The sequence below is a fragment of the Labeo rohita genome, chromosome 23 (genome assembly GCF_022985175.1).
Source record: "Labeo rohita strain BAU-BD-2019 chromosome 23, IGBB_LRoh.1.0, whole genome shotgun sequence".
In the NCBI taxonomy this organism is placed as follows: Eukaryota; Metazoa; Chordata; class Actinopteri; order Cypriniformes; family Cyprinidae; genus Labeo; species Labeo rohita.
Genome location: NC_066891.1, coordinates 15943434 through 15960678, shown reverse-complemented (window position 1 = coordinate 15960678; position 17245 = coordinate 15943434). Strand labels below are relative to the sequence as shown.

At 34.7% G+C, this 17245-nt stretch overlaps 1 protein-coding gene across 1 annotated transcript; it reads left to right on the top strand.

The window, feature by feature from the left end:
* Positions 1–1967: 1967 nt before the first annotated feature.
* LOC127155244 (uncharacterized) lies at positions 1968–14663 on the top strand. Its single transcript, XM_051097351.1, has 12 exons — positions 1968–2295; positions 5016–5115; positions 5320–5376; positions 5481–5624; positions 5796–5882; positions 7448–7529; positions 7627–7763; positions 7901–8047; positions 8121–8222; positions 8574–8649; positions 11095–11171; positions 13591–14663. Exons 1-12 carry the CDS (start codon positions 2207–2209, stop codon positions 13660–13662), a joined length of 1170 nt encoding a protein of 389 aa, XP_050953308.1. The 5' UTR covers positions 1968–2206; the 3' UTR covers positions 13663–14663.
* The last annotated feature ends 2582 nt before the right edge of the window (positions 14664–17245 follow it).

The following is a 17245-nucleotide window of genomic DNA, read 5'->3' as shown; positions in this document are numbered from 1 at the left end:
ATCAAGACTGCATTTATTTGATCAAAAATACAGAAAAAAACTGTAATATTTTGAAAATACTATTGCAATTTAAAATAGTGGTTTTCTGTTTTAATACACTTTAAAGTACAATTTATTCTTGTGATGCAAAGCTGAATTTTCAGCATTGTTACCCCTTCAGTGTCACATGATCTTTCAGAAATCATGCTATTATGTTGATTTATTATCACTGTTGAAAACACTTGTGCTTCTTAATATTTTGGAACCTGTGATACTTTTTTTTGGTATTCTTTGATAAATAAAAGGTTAAAAAGAACAGCATTTATTTAAAATAGTAATCTTTTCTAATAATATACACTACCGTCCAAATGTTTGGGGTCAGTAATTTTTTTTCTTTCTTTTTTTTTTTTTGAAAGAAATTAATACTTTTATTCAGCAAAAATTTGTTAAATTGATAAAAAGTGATAGTAAAGACTTATATTGTTAGACAAAGGTTTCTATTTGGAATAAATGCTGTTCTTTTTTTTACTTTTTATTCATCAAAAAATAATGACCAAAAAAAACAAAAAAAAAAAACAGGTTCCAACATTGATAATAACTCGGCATATTAGAATGATTTCTGAAGGATCATGTGACACTGAAGACTAGGGTAATGATGATGAAAATTCAGCTTTTCATCACAGAAATAAATTATATTTTAACGTATATTGAGATAGAAAACTGTTATTTTAAATTGCAATAATATTTCATAATATTACTTTTTTTTTTCTGTGTTTTTGATCAAATAAATGCAACTTTGATGAGCATTAGTGACTTCTTTTTCTTCAAAAAATTACTTATATATATACAGTTAATAACATGCAAATAGTATATATTTATTATGTATATATAAATACACACACACATACATGTATACATCTTAAAAGTATTTATATGTATATATTTATATAAATTTGGATTATATATAAATATTTTCTATATTAATATAATATTTTTCTTAATATATGCATGCATTGTGTGTGTGTGTGTGTGTGTGTATATATATATATATATATATATATTATTATTATTATTATTATTATTATTATTATTATTATTATTATTTGCATGCTGTTAACTTACACTTTTGACCAAATGAGTTTTGCTTGGTTGCTCACCAAGTCTGCATTTTTTTTATTTACAAATACAGAACAGCAGTAATACCGTAAAACAGTTTCGCAATTTAAAATAACGTTCTTGAGAAATCATTCTAAAATGCTGATTTGGTGCACTGGTGTTACTGATAATGTTATCATTTTCAATGCTGAAAACTGTTGTGCTGCTTAATATTTTGTATATGAACATAATATGCATTTTTTTTCCTTTGCTGAATATAAAGTTCACAAAAACATTTATACATTTAAACCTGAGTTTTTTGTGGCACACTAAATTACAAGAATAGAACATTTTTTAATTGTTTTTTTAATCTCACGAAGAATCAACCATGATGCTTCTGCTCATTAGCATACATTGTTTTTCAACCTAATTACCACAGCTTCTCTTTGAAGTTTTAACGTGATTTTGACTGATCTTTTTGAGTGGCGTTCAGACGATCACCCAGTTGTCTGTGGTTTTTCACCCACAGGACCCTCCTTCTTCCTCCATCTGTTGCACATGCGACAAAACAAACACCAGATTAGACCTCTGTGCACGCTAACACACTCTTCACTACCAGTAAACACACATGTGTTTGACTCACCTGTGGCTTTTTTTGTTGTGACTACTATTTTCCTACTTTTGTGTGTTGCCTTCGTGAGGTGTAATCATCTTAAGTGGGATTTGCTTTATTGATGCCGCTCAGGTCCCCCATGTGTAAAATCAAAGTCGAAAACAAAACGTTCAGTGCCTCTGCTCACTCTCAAATGAAACTGTGTGAAGTGAGGAAGTTGAGTTGGCCGCTGCTGCGTCACCGCTGATACCAACAGGAAGAAATAGAGCGGTATTTGTGTGTAACTGCTGTGTTTGAAAGTTTCATGCAAGTTTCTTGCTCTTCTTCGTTCGCTCGACTTTGTAAGTGTCTGCAAGACACTTCTTTTAGGCTTCTGTGCATCTCAATCTTGAACCCTGCTTATAGTCTGCCGGGGTGTGGGGCGTGTGGGGGTGACCAGATGGCCCTCAGTGTGTAGTTTTCGAGGAGAAGCCATTGGAGACACGTTTGTGGAAAGGAGAGGTAAGGTGTAACCAAGCTATGGGATGCTGCAGTGTGACCCAGAGACATACAGGGACTGATGAAGTGGGCCCAGATGAGATCGAACTCCTGGAAATCAACAATGCAGGGTAAGAGTTTGAATGCCATACGATTGTTTCTTTGCAAATGCAGCTTTGTTGGAAACCAGGCTTTTAGGCAGTCAGAATATACTTAGTCGAAGAACTTCCTCCTTTCAGTGTTAGGTAATGCTTGATAACATTTCAAAAACCACAAAGGGTTTTAAAAGAAATGAGTAGGTTAGTTGTTCATAATCATGTGGATTTTTAAATAGAAGTGGCTGGCCGCTGCATGTATATATATATATATAGATATATATATTAAGAATAATGGTCTTTATTGTAAGAAACCACGAGACAGTTTCTGTTTCAACCAAGGCATTTTTTAGCTAAAGACACTTTTTTTTCAGCATCAGGTTGTTCTGGTGCAATTCTGTTCGTCTGAAATGTATCTGATGTAAGTGTGTGAAACATCTTGAGTTCTTGTGTCTGTTTGAGTTGTTTTATACCCCTCACAATGGTGCTGTTAACCGTGGATGGGCAGCAGACTTGCAGCTACAGATCTCATTAGAGCCTCTCATACAACAAATGAGGCAGAACTAATGCAACTAGTATTGCTAATTAAAGGAGCCAAAGTGTGTTTGAGCAGTCTGGTGTCTTACTCCGAGCTGGAAGCCTCAATCCTCTCATTAGGTGACTGTAGGGATTAGAGTGGGAGTTAATCAGAGCTCATAAGCTTTATGTGGCCAAACTAGCAGAAAAACGGGGATCAGACAACGGCCAATCTGCGGAAAGGTCGTTAATATGCACATTTTGCATTAGGGGTGAAAACACTGTCTGTTTAGAGTAATAATAATAAAGTTAAATCGCTCATTATGTGGGCAGTGCTCTTGCAATATACCTGTTAAAGTGTTTAGTGAAAAGTGTAGTTTAAAAGAGGGTACATTGAGGGTCAGATGGCGGGCGTCTGCTTGTCATTCACCACCCACAGTAAGCTGCTTATGTCTGGGCACTTCCCCAGAAAGCAGCATGGGTAAAAACAGCGGGAACAGAGGGTCTGGGGATGAAATATGCAACATTTAGTTAACAAGTCGTATGCAAAGTGTTTGTTAACCTGCACTGTTCAAGAATTTGTAATAAAAACAATGACTTCAGGCTGACTATAGGTTGATAGCTTGTCATATGTGGCATCCGAATGGTTTCCTACACTAGATTAGGATGAACTCCATGTTTATTTTTACTAAGGGAAAACTATACACATATACACATGCTAAAATAAAGATAAGCGAGGTTGTCACATTTAAGTCTGTGTAAAGGAATATTAAATATGTGTTCTGAGTTTGTCACACTACAGAAAATGTGTTATTAACCACCCAGCCAAATTTGAATTCTTAAAAAAACGCAGAAGCAAGTTATCAAAATCTTGAAAAAATAAGCAGTATGCTCTGATCTCAAACGCTGGGGGCGTGTCTGCTGTTGGCGCTGAAACCACGCCCACTCGTGGGAAATCTGCCGTGTCTCTCAACTGCCAAATACATTTAAATAGCGAGACCACCAAGCTGTTTGTAAGTTATGGCAACCAGGTAACTATTTACAACAAAGCCATAGCGAGCTAACAAACTGCAGGATGTAGTAACTAACAGTAAGACAGTCACTTGTGATTGAGCGGGTGAAGTGGTTCCAGTGAGTCATCGAGACATGTTTTCAGGCCTGGCCAAAAAATCCTGAACACAAAAATGGTGAAAAACTGTTTAACGGTCTAAGTTCACAATTCAGTACTGCAGAGTTCACAGTCTACTGTTTTCAGCAATACATGTCTATCATTATAATGTGTTTAGAAACAATTCTCTGAATTGCCTTTACACTTACATTTTACCACATGAAGTAAATATGTGACCCTGGACCACAAAACCAGACATAAAGGTACATTTTTGAAATTGAGATTTACACATCATCTAAAAGCTTCATAAATAGGCTTTTGTTGGCCAGACAATTGTGGCCAAGATGGGGCCAAGGGTCATTTTGCAATAATATGTGACCATGGACCACAAAACCAGTCATAAGGGTCATTTTTTTAAAACTGAGATTTAAACATCATCTGAAAGCTGATAAATAAGCTTTATATCGATGTATGGTTTGTTGGGATATGAACATTTTTGGCCGAGATACAACTATTTGAAAATCTGGAATCTGAGGGTGCAAAAAATTCTAAATATTGAGAAAATCGCCTCTGAAGTTGTCCAAATGAAGTTCTTAGCTATGCATTTTACTAAATCAAAAATTACATTTTGATACATTTACAGAGGGAAATTTACAAAATATCTTCACAGAACATTATCTTAATATCCTAATGATTTTTGGCATAAAAAAAAAATAAATCATTTTGACCTATACATTGTATTTTTGGCTGTTGCTACAAATATAAACATGCTACTTAAGACTGGTTTTATGGTCCAGGGTCACATATAGAAAATGTATTAATGGTTAATAAAATAAATGAATGATTAAATAAAATACATATAAATGGAGAACAACAATCATAAATCATTGTTCCATGTTATGTCCATGTTAAATATCTTTTCTACAAGAAAGAACACAATTCTTTTTCTAGCAAGCTTAACCTTAAAGTGCATTAACATTTGCATTTGCAACAGCCACAATTCTGTCCCACTAATTCTGTACCACTCAGTGCAGAGCTGCAGAGCACAACAATTCGCATTCCATTTCTTAAATCCTCATCTGTTATGCTGCAAGATAAAGTGATTTGACAGTTTAGCCATCTGCTGTTTTAGGCTCTGGAGTCTTTCTGAAACCAGGCTCCAAATTTCCACAAGGAACGGCACAGATGAAGGCCCTCATCACTGTCCCTCGGTGAGGCACCTGAAGCAGGAGGTAAGCCAGTAAACAGGAAGTGGTAAAGGGCGTAGCTACATTTCCACAAAAGACATTAATAAAGAGACAGAAAACAAAAGAAAGCACATACGTGCTATGTGTTTATAGCACAAAGTGTTAAAATACTTCTAGATTAACAATGTCTGCACTGAATAAGAGTTTCATCAACTTTATCTGCATTTCTACATCTGTGTTTTGTGTAAGGACCCAGATCCTGTCCCTGTAACTGTGAAGGACACAACAAAACACAATAATTCAAAAGTATGTCTTTATCATCTTAAAATAAAATAAATAATCAATAATCCATTTGTGTATTTATCACATGCTCTTCACACAACATAAAGTTGTTTTTTTGCATTTGTCAGCTGGTGCTTTGGGGCTGGACAAAAAAAGGGCTCCATCATAGGATATACACTCAGCCTATCAGAGAATGGGAAGGACAGGAAGCACACACCTATGGCGACATTATCCACTCATCTTCAGTGTATTTACACAGTGGATACACAAAGGTAACAGTTCAACAAAACTGCTTCAAACCATTCATGTGCCAAACTGCCACTAAATACTGAAAAAGATGATTTTACTCAATGTTTGGAGTCAAATTAATATATTTTTTTAAAGCATTATGTCCAACTTTTTGAGTAAGTGTAATTTGCATGCATTTTGATTTCTGTCTGCAGGCCATGAGTGAAAGATATCTGGTTTTATTTTCCTTCCATTTGTTAATCCTCGCTTTGGACAACCTTAATAAAGATTTTATTTATGAGGTAAGACTCTTTTTATATGTATTAGCAAATATTTATAGGATTAGTTCACTTTCAGAATAAAACTTTCCTGATAATTTACTCACCCCTATGTCATCAAAGATGTTCATGTCTTTCTGTCTTCATTCATAAAGAAATTAAGGTTTTTGAGAAAAACATTCCAGGATTTTTCTCCATATAGTGGACTTCAATGGGGATCAGTGGGTTGAAGGTCCAAATTGCAGTTTCAGTGTAGCTTCAAAGGGCTCTACATGATCCTAACCGAGAGTCTTATCTAGCAAAACAATTGGTCGTTTTCTAAAAAAATTGTAAGTTATGTACTTTTTAACCACAAATGCTCGTCTTGCAGTATCTCGACCTCACCCATTACGTAATCATGCACGTGTGACGTAGGTGGAAGTACGGACCCAGTGTTTAAAAAGGAAATGTGCAAGAAAGTCAAATGCCCTTTACAAAAAACGGTAGAACAACAATGTTGGATGATTTTGAAATTGGAGGAGAAAATGAGAGTTTTTCATTCTACCCTAACGTTACCTTTTGAACCAAAGCACGAAAAACTAACCGTGCTTGACTTTTTCAATGTGATAATGCAATGCATGAATACGTGTTTGCTCATAGTGCAAAAAGAGCATTTGTGGTTAAAAAGTATATCAATTTATATTTTGGTTACACTTTATTTTGATAGTCCACTTTAGACATTCTACTAACTATAAGTAATTTTGCAACTACATGTCAACTAATTCTCATTAATTTTTCAACTACACTGTAAAAAATAAAAAACACAATTTGTTGAGTCAGTTAAAAATAATTTGTTACCCTGCTGCCTTAAAATTTTAAGTTTAGTCAACTAAAATAAGTTTAGTCAACTTGAAATGTTAAGTTGTACTAAGTAACAACTTAGATATTTGTGTTTGCTAAACTTAACAGATGGGTAAGTAACCCAGCTGCCTTAAAATTTTAAGTTGATTCAACTCAAATATCTAAGTTGTCACTTAGTATAATTTAACATTTCAAGTTGAATAAACTTTTTTTGAGTTGACTGAACTAAAATTTTAAGGCAGCCAGGTTACAAATTATTTTAAGTTGACTCAACAAATTGTTTTTTACAGTGTACATGTCTACTAACTCTCAGAGCAGACTGTTAGGTTAGGTTTAGGGTTAGTAGAATAAGTTGACATATACTTGCAAATTTAGAAGAGTGAAGATATTAGGCACACAGTCTACTAATACTCCAATGACTAGTTGTCATGCAGTTGCAAAGACACTTACTGTTAGTGGAATGTCTAAAGTGGACTATCAAAATGAAGTGTTACCTATATTTTTTTAGAAAATGACCAAGATTCTTTGGCTGAGATTGTGTAGAGCCCTTTGAAACTGCATTAAAAGTACTGTTTGGACCTTAAACCATCATTGAAAAATCCTGGAATGTTTTTCTCAAAAACCTTAATTTCTTTCTGATTGAGGATGTCATGGGGTGAGTAAATTATCAGGAAATTTCTATTCTGGAAGTGAACTAATCCTTTAATTTCATGAGCTTTTCACTCTAAACTGACATAATTTCGTCACAGGGCATTCTTCCTCTCTCAGCCATCGAGGTGCATCTGATCTCACAGCAGGACCCCAGTTCTCCACATATGTTTGAGATCAGTGGTAAGAGGCCCTAAAAAACTTAAATCACCTAATTAAACCTGAATACGAACATTTTGAGGTACACAATACTATACCTATATTTACCGATATACTCTAGGGCCTATGGTGGACTCAAAGATCTTCGTTTGTGCTACTGCTGCTGAAACAAAAACATGGATGGAGAACATCGAGGACAGGAGATACAAATCCCTAAGGCAACAGCTGAGCCCGTCCCATAGCGCTCTCTCATACCTGGTAGATCTTATTCAGTCTTTCGGTCTTGAAATATATGTTCTATATAAAATGTATTGCCATTTTGTTCAAATAAACATTGGTTATTTTTGCACAAAGAAGGAACTCTATCATTCCTCATACATTTTATCACTTTCCAGGTGCCATGTGATGAAAACTGGAAGAGGGAGGAGCTTAAAAGGTACTTACTGCGGTCTCCCATCTTGCAATGGGAGGGGATGCCTATTCAGCACATGGGCTATCCGAGATACCTTTCACTGGTGCACATCAGCAACGTATGCATACAGGTAAGGCTATAGACTATATAGAGAGGGGTGTCTGTGTAATTCACAATAGTAACAGACCTCTTTCAAACAACAGGACCGGCTTTTGCAGGGAGCTCAGGAGCGTTTGCTTGTGCTCTTCCCAAGTGACCTCCTCATTCTGTCTCTCGACTGTCATCGTGTACGCGTGAAATATGAGGTAAGCTGATTTTGCTGACTCAACAATGAGCTCTGCAGAAAACTGCATTATCAGCAATATGTGAGCCATTGAAATGTATTTGGCAACTTCAGTTGGTGAACCCTGTTTGATTGAAAAGTAAACTTAGTTAAAAAGTCACAAAGTGCTGACAGTGAGGTTTAAACATACTGTTCCTTTAAAAACAAAATATGTGGGTAATGTTCCTTTATCAAGTGAATTTCAAAACATCTTCATGAAAGACCTTCTGGCCAGAATCATTAGTATTTGATTATCTGATTCAATTAAAGTGACAGTAAACAATATTTATACAACATCACAGCGTTAACTGAGTTGTATTGTTTTATACTGAAGGGTCGTCTGCCATTAAAGAGCATTAAAGCCATGGAAAGATCTGCATTACCTGGCAGACTGGAGTTTGAGGTTACAGGTATGTACGTTTCTGAGCTATTTTACTCTTTTATGTGATGCTGGAACACAAAATCACTCATAAGTAGCATGGGAATATTTGTAGCAATAGCCAACAATACATGGTATGGGTAAAAATTATTGATTTTTCTTTTAATCATTAAGATATTAAGTAAAGATCATGTTTCATAAAGATATTTTGTGAATTTCCTACTGTAAATATATTAAAACTATATATATTAATATATATTAATAATTTTTGATTAGTAATATGCATTGCTAAAAACTTAATTTGGACCATTTTAAAGGCAATTTTCTCAATATTTAGATTTTTTTGCACAGTCAGATTCCAGATTTTCAAATAGCTGTATCTCGGCCAAAAATGGTCATATTACAACAAACCATACATCTAAATATCAGCTTTCAGATGGTGCTTTAATCTCAGTTTTAAAAAAATTACCCTTATGACTGGTTTTGTGGTCTACGGTCACATATTATTGCAAAGTGACCCTTGTTAAAAGAACTGTGTTAAATTGTGTACTTCTAGTGCACTTCAAATCTTAAAAGGATATTCTTTAAAAAACTGATAATATGCAGATAATATTCTGTAACGCTTACAAAAAGTGCACTTTGAAATAATGTCAAATTTAAACGTTTAACTTTAAAGCATATTTTCAATCATTATCTTTTAATGTTTTGTTGAGCTTTAAAAAAGTTTGATGTTTGTGTTGACTAACATACTAATGCACATGTAAAGTACTTGATTATTATTTAAACTAGTGTGTTTTCTGATATAACATAGTTAATTTTAACAATCAATGTGAAATGTATTTAGACAAAGAAGTTTTACCTTAACTGACATTACAGTATATTTTAGTTTAAAAATGCATTCAGTACATTTCGCAGTACACTTATGTGACCCTGGACCACAAAACCATAAGGGTCAATTTTTTTTTAAATTGAGATTTGTACATCATCTAAAGGCTGGATAAAAAAGCATTTCAGTGACATATGGTTTGTTAGGATAGGACAATATTTGGCTGTAATATGAGGGTTAAAAAAAAAAATCTAAATATTGAGAAAATCACCTTCAAAGTTGTCTAAATGAAGGTCTTAAAATTAAGTTTTGATATATTTACGGAAGGAAATTTACAAAACATCTTCATGGAACACGATCTTTACTTAAAATCCTAATGATTTTTGGCACAGTACTAAAATTGATAAGTTTGACCCATACAATGCATTTTAGGCTATTGCTACAAATATACCCGTGCTACTTAAGACAAGTTTTGTGGTCCGAGATCTCATATTTCAAAGACAATAGAAATAATTATGAAATAACATTTAAAGATGTACACTGTAAAATATGATTTTTCAAAGGTGTAAGTGACACAAAAAAAAATTGGTGTGTTTTACAAGACAATGCTACTTCAATTATTAAAGTTTAATTTAATGTGTTACTTGCAGATTCTGTGTAATTATTCGTGAAATGTACTAGTAAATTCGGAAATGAAAATTTTTAGAACACCAAAAAAACACTCTAAAGTTCAGGTAACTGCATTTAACAAAAAAATGAACTTATACATTTTCATTTAATTGCAATTAGCAAGTGACTGAAAGCTTATTTGCATATTAGTATTTAATTTCTGTATTACTGCAACGGACCACTTGGACTTAACCTGTAATTTATATATAAATTAATATGTATAATGTCAAATGAGAATGTATGGAGCCAGTAATTCTAACCACAGACCTTTATAGTGAGACAGATAAAAATTGGTGTTCTGTTTTGGTCAGCACATTTAGCTTTATACCATCACATTGTGGTAGCATTCTCATATCGCACGCTGCACTACAGTGAAGGATGTGGTAATGGTCTCTGCCTTCTTTAATCACATATCTGTGCTATGTTTATCTGTCATATCAGTCATTCCACTGTGAACTGTCATGAGAACCTAAGAAATTACTCACCATTGTTTATCACCAACCCGCTGAGCATTGATTGTGCTGTTTATCTCATTAGTAAATTAGGGAATACTATATGTTATAATATATTGATCTTTTATGTACACCCCAAGCAAGCCAAAGTTGGATACATTTTATGTTTGAAGATAAGAGTCAGAAATCAAGTGATCTGTGCTAGTCATGCAGATGCTTGTGACTCAGCTTCAGAATATAGCCATGTGATGATAAACACGCTTGAACTGGCTTGTCAGCGTGTTCCTCTTATCACTTGAATTTTGCTGAAACTGCAGGCAGTTCATTCGAAATGGCAGTACTCAAGTTATACTGTAGAAATATCTTGTAAATGACCTTTAAAAATCTTTTTTATAATCAAAAATATGGAAACTATGAATCATGTCGCTTCTTCTGTGCACCGTTCTGACAGTACCAACTTCACACAACGTCAAGTGTGTTTTCTAAACTCTTGTAATCTTATGTTGATCTTGAGTGATGTGTTTTTCAGGTGAACTGATGGAGCCTCTGCTTGTCTCCTGCACTTATCCTGAGGACTATCAAAGCTGGATTTTCCAGTTACAACAGGCAAGACTGCAGTTGTTGAATTTCTGGTTGTTTTGTATTTAAAGGGGATATTGGATGCCTATTTTCCACAAGTTGGTATGATTCTTTAGTGTCTTCATGAAATGTCTGCAACATACTTTGTTTAAAATTCCTCATTGGTTGTGTAAAACAACACCCTTTTGTTGCGAATTATCTCAAAGGGGGAAATGTATATTATGTGATTAATTACAATTATTTATATCAGCTGCCAGTGGTAACTGTAGCAGAATTAAATTCACTAATCTGTTCGTCCAGCAAACATTCAGTATATTTTCATATCAACTCTAAGAAATGTTTTTTTCTTGGCCACAGAAAATAACTTTCTTAAAGTACTATTGCATTAGAGCACGTAGCTTGAATCGGAATGGTAAAGGGACATTCATTTACAAGGCAGAATCAGAATCAAAACTCATGTAATTTGTGCACAAGAGTTTTATTAACTAAGGAATAACTCATAACTAATCTAAACAAACAAACACACAATTACTCATACATGGGAAAAGGGCAAGTGAGAAGCAATTAGAGAGACAAGAAAACGTAGCTATGAAAAGAGTCAGTTAACCACCTGAGTGAAACCATCAGTGCCGTCTACAGCTTAATCTCTGTTTTGTTTAGTTAAATGTACGATACTTGCATTGCCTTGGTCGTTAAAACGAGCGTCCGAATGCAGTCTAAGATGAAAGTCTTGATGGTTTCAAGGTTTGGATTCGTGATCACGTTCTTTTGGGTTTTGAAGAGTGATGAACTCCAAAGATGTTCTGGCTCTGTGGTGATTGGGTGACTGGTTTCCCAGGTGGAAAGTGAAAAAGAACCAAAAGCTGAGAGAGAGAGACCCAGCTGAAATCCTGTGGTCTTTGGGGAATGGAAAGACAAGGCCGCAAGGCCCGGCGCAACTTAGAGAAGTCCCGAAGAGTTTTAGCTCATCCTCCTCATCCTCTTAGGTTCTGAAACAACCACCAACTGAGGCGAGTCACTCATGTGAGACGAGTGAAGAAAACAAAAAAAAAAGCAGAAGAAGGTTTACGTGAGAATGAATTCCAGGGTTGCGTGAAAATTAACTTCAGTGTTATTAGTCTGACTGTTTGTGGTCGAGAGTCACAGCTGTATATGTCGGGGCCTGTCGGGCCTGCCGGGCATGCCGAGTCCACACGGGCAGCAATCAGAAGATTTAGCAGAAGAGGAAGAAGAGAGAGGGGGATCACTTGTGTGATGCCTTTAAGATCTCTGGAGGCTACACCTCCAGAAGGTCAAAGAGCCAATGGTGACTTTCACTTTTGGAGGGAAAGTTTACAACTCTTTAAAACAATCTTGTAATTCAATTGGGCATTGATGCAAAAACTACTAAGGATTCTTAAAACACCAATATGTTGCATAGGTATCAACATATAACATACACCATCTTTAAGATCATCAAAATACGAATTCAAAGAGACCAAACATGGCATAGGTGAGTTATACTACACTAGAGATCTATCATAACAAACGCAATGAAAAACACAAAATACAAGGCAGTAATACTATACACAATGAACTGGGGCTTGATAGGATAGGATGATCAAAGATAGGTTTGTCTGTGAATGAATAAAAGCAGCCATTTCCTATAGCAGTATGTTTTTGTTTTAGAGAGAATTAAGTAGGGGAAGATTCTCTCTACATACTTGTAGGTCATAAAGTTTATCTGATCTGGCCGAGGTATCCTGGTTGCCATGGTAACCAGGGGCCTGGTGGGCCATCGGAGACGTCCCAGCAGCCAGTGTTGTGGATTGAGTGAGGGGGTCTGTGATTATTTGTTAATTTAATGAATAATTGATTTAGTAAATTGAATGAACAATTGTGTGTCTGATTGGCCCGAACACTACACTTTTTACCTTGTCAAAAACAGCTCTGTTTACAGCGAGCCATTTCAGTGCATGTCTCTTTAAATGATAATGATCTCTGCTCATTCCACCCCTCTCTTCCATTTTTGGTATTTGGTGTCACATTACTATCAAAAACAAAACTAATCCACTGCATCCTCAGTGGCTCTGATGTCAGGAGAAAATGAAGACTCTTATATTCACTTTGTCAGCAGGCGTGGGCGGGGCTTGAGCGTTATGACGTCATTCTGCTCAGAAAATTAAAACGGCTTGATAATTGAGACTGATTAGGTTTTTCAGTGATTAAAAAAAGGAGTGAATGCATTTTTTAATCAGTGTAGGGTGGTTGTGTCCACACACTGCTAAGACACACTTATATGCAAACACCATTTAAAAGTGAATTTTGCATCCAATGTCCCCTTTAAGACAAGCTAATGATCCTCAAAACAAATAACGTCATTGTTTACCACAGTTTCTAATTAATAAATACAGCCTAAAACATTACTGATAGAATAAATGTGAAAAATTTTCCCCATCTTCCACAGCCTGATAAGTTGGCAGATTCATTGCCACATCACACCCCTCCACCTCTGATACCGAAGAAGCGCAGAAGCTGAGAATGATGTGACGGATGGGAATTAAAATGTCTGTGAACACAACTACTCTCATCATTCATTGTGCCCAATGAAAGCTGCTGATGACAAATGAACGTTTTACTGTTGGATTTTACTCCTAAGTAACAGACCTCTTCACGGCTTGTGAGCTTTTCAATAGCTAGGAAACTTGCAGGTTTAGCTAATTATTACAGTATGCTCCATAAATATCTGTTTTGAGTTAGAGAGTAGAAACAGTTCTCACACATGCACATATACAGTACAATGTATAAAATAAATACAAATATTTAAATTGTTTTAATTAGTGATTAATTTCAGGGTCTCATATCTCTGAGCTAAGGAATGTTTGAGTAATGCATGACTAATTTGTAATAACTTTAGACAATGGGACAAAACAGACAGACCCAGAGGGTAACTAATATTTTCCCTCACTAGTTTCCCATGCTCTCTGTCACCCCTTTTCTTTATTTATGGACAACTGAAGGCAGTCATTACACATAAAAGTTCACATTCAGAGTGGTACTTTTAAACATTGACCCAGATATAGGCGTATGTGTATGAAATCACCCCATACACTTAGGGGAGATCGTGAAAGTTACTTTTTGGATGTACAGTATTTTCTTCTGCTGTCTAAAGTTTAGATGACTGTGAATTTAAACTTACATTTTATCTCTAGGTTACTGCTAAAAAATAAACATGAACAACCTGTGCTAATACAGATGTGGCTAGCTAGCAATACGAGATTTTATGACGGCTGCAACATTAGGGGCAATCCTGTTAAAATTGCCCCCCACCCAGCCACATGGCCCAGTAAGCACCTTGTTTGTCTGTGTTGACATACTTTTCTGTTAGAAAATGAACATATTAAATGTAAAACTACATTTTAGTGTTTACACATTAAACAATGTGTTGCTTTTAAAACCTTGATGTCCACATGATCTCATTGAGTTATTCTGTTAATGTCTATCTTGTACCATTTCATTAAAGTTTGGTTAAAGACTGTTCTTTACTCAATGAATCCCTAAACATAATAAATCCCATAATGCACCGCAATAACGAGTATACAACCGATGTTCACTCGCGCCAAATGAATTCCCGCTTCTCCCCAGAAGATGGCGTCCACAGCGAACTCATGTACAGGTTTATGTTTGATAATTCCAACGTTAAATCGTGTAATCACGGTTTATACACGGCAGTTTCAATAAAAGATTTCAAGATAGTTTTGTTACTACTGGAGACAACCAGGTATGCACTGTGTGAACTTTTGGTGGACTAAAGTAAGGAATAGTGGGTTACAGCCATACTCACATACAGTCTGTCAACCTCTCACCCTGTTTGGTCTGCTAACAGGACAACACTCTGACAACCTTTTCATATCCATATAAATTATGTTTATGCTATATCCTTTGTTTACAATACTCACATGCATATCTACTTGAACGTCTCCATCTTCCTCAAAGTTTATGGTTTATATTAGTATGACTATCAGTCACTGTGTGATGAAAGTTGAACATAGTTAAAATACAATGGGTTATTAATCCTAAAATATATTCTAACACTGGGACTGGGATGCTTTTCTGTGTAGGCTGTTTGCAGGTCACTGTCAGCAGAGGGCAGTGGTGTTAAGTGTATTTACAAACAGACAAGAAGGGAAAAGAAAGGATACTTGTGGTGTTTGATTTAATGGAACAATAATACAAGTTAAGAAAACAATAAAATACACCTGCATAAAGCAATTACAATAATAATAAACCATTTCGTCTATAAGCTGTGAGATGCAAAGTCAACAAAAGCAAAGGTAGGCTACAACTTCAGGAACACCCCAGGCAGGATTTGAACTTTTAACCTTCTGACTACCAGTCAAAATTTGTACCCACTCCAGACATAGCTTTGGTGTGCTGCCAAAAAGATGTACTGCTGCAGTACTTCAAAAAGACAGATTCAAATTAAAAATGGTGGACATGCGGTATGCCAGACTCTGGAAGTATGTTTATCATGCAAAAAATTTTAAAGACAGCAGAGATATGAATTTAGGCCTTTTTAAAGCAGGTATCCTTAGGATACAGTAGCAGAGCAAATTCTAAAATTTCATTTCAAAACACAGATACACTGAGAAGTCTTACACTCCTTTTAGCCTCTCCAAAAATGCCCCTTTAAGACTCAAAAATCCATTTTATTATTATTGTTATTATTATTAATAATAATAATATATAGATTTTTATTAATCTTTTAATTAATAAACAATTAAATTTTTAATAAACACACACACACACACACATATATATATATATATATATATAGATAGATAGATAGATAGATAGATATAATTTTAGTTTTTTATTTATTTATTTATTTTTTAACAAATTCTGTGTTTTCCATTTATTTTTCTGGATTCATTGCATTTTAGTTGTCAAAATTAATTTATTTCATAAAGGATTAATTTTTTTTACATTTATTTAAAAAAGTTTTCCCCAGAAATACTGTGTTGTGTATTTCCATTTTTCCAGTAAATAAATTCTGGTAAATATTCCTTAAAACAAAACAAAACAAAAAAATTATAATAATTTTAATATTTGTAGCAGTAATAGTAGTATCATTGCATTAAGTAATATATGTGACCCTGGACCACAAAACCAGTCATAAGTGTACATTTTTCTAAATTAAGCTTTATACATCATCTGAAAGCTGAATAAATAAGCTTTCCATAGATGTATGGCTTAGGACAGAACAATATTTGGCTGAGATACAACTATTTCAGTATATGGAATCTGATGGTCCAAAAAAAAAACGAAATATTGAGAAAATAGCCTTTAAAGTTTTCCAAATTAAGTTCTTTGCAATGCATATCACTAATCAAAAATTAAGTTTTGATATATTTACAGTAGGAAATTTACAAAATATCTTCATGGAACATGATCTTTACTTAATATCCTAATGACTTTTGGCATAAAAGAAAAATCTATAATTTTGACCCATCAATGTATTTTTGGCTATTGCTACAAATATACCCCAGCGACTTAAGACTGGTTTTGTTCTCCAGGGTCACATATTTCTGTCATAAATTCTTCAAGTTAAACTTTGATTTTGACAGTTTGCTATGAAGGCCTTTGTTTTTCTTTTTTGTATATGATACCAAGTTTTTTTGTTTTGGTTCTATTTCGCCATTCATTCACACAGAAACACACAGAACATGCAGGTTCATATTTAAATAGTATTTTTGTGTACTGACCTACTTTTGATTTATTCATCCCAAATTTGGCAAATTCTGTGACATTACACAGTTAATTCCATTTTTATGACTGGATTCCGGATCGTGGAAATCATAGGGCCCTATATTTACTACTTCCATTTCAAAGAGGCTAGATAGATACAGTACCTAAGTATTGCTGCAAAACCTGTAGCAGTAGTAACTTTAACCCGCATGGATGCGTTTTGCTACTTTACTACTAAAACTGTAAATACAGAGCATTATATAAAATTGATACAAAATGTTTCACTGTGATAAATGGCTTTAATTAGAAATGCATTCTTGGGCCTCTGCAGCCCGTCTCTCATCTGTCTCTAACTGCAGCTTCTTTTCTACAGC

Excerpts from the sequence above, each read along its gene's own strand:
- LOC127155244 (XM_051097351.1), top strand. The coding sequence starts at position 2,207 with ATGGGATGCTGCAGTGTGACCCAGAGACATACAGGGACTGATGAAGTG. Across the intron at positions 8,223-8,573 it reads GTGTACGCGTGAAATATGAG|GGTCGTCTGCCATTAAAGAG; the intron begins GTAAGCTGATTT and ends TTTATACTGAAG. Across the intron at positions 11,172-13,590 it reads GGATTTTCCAGTTACAACAG|CCTGATAAGTTGGCAGATTC; the intron begins GCAAGACTGCAG and ends CATCTTCCACAG.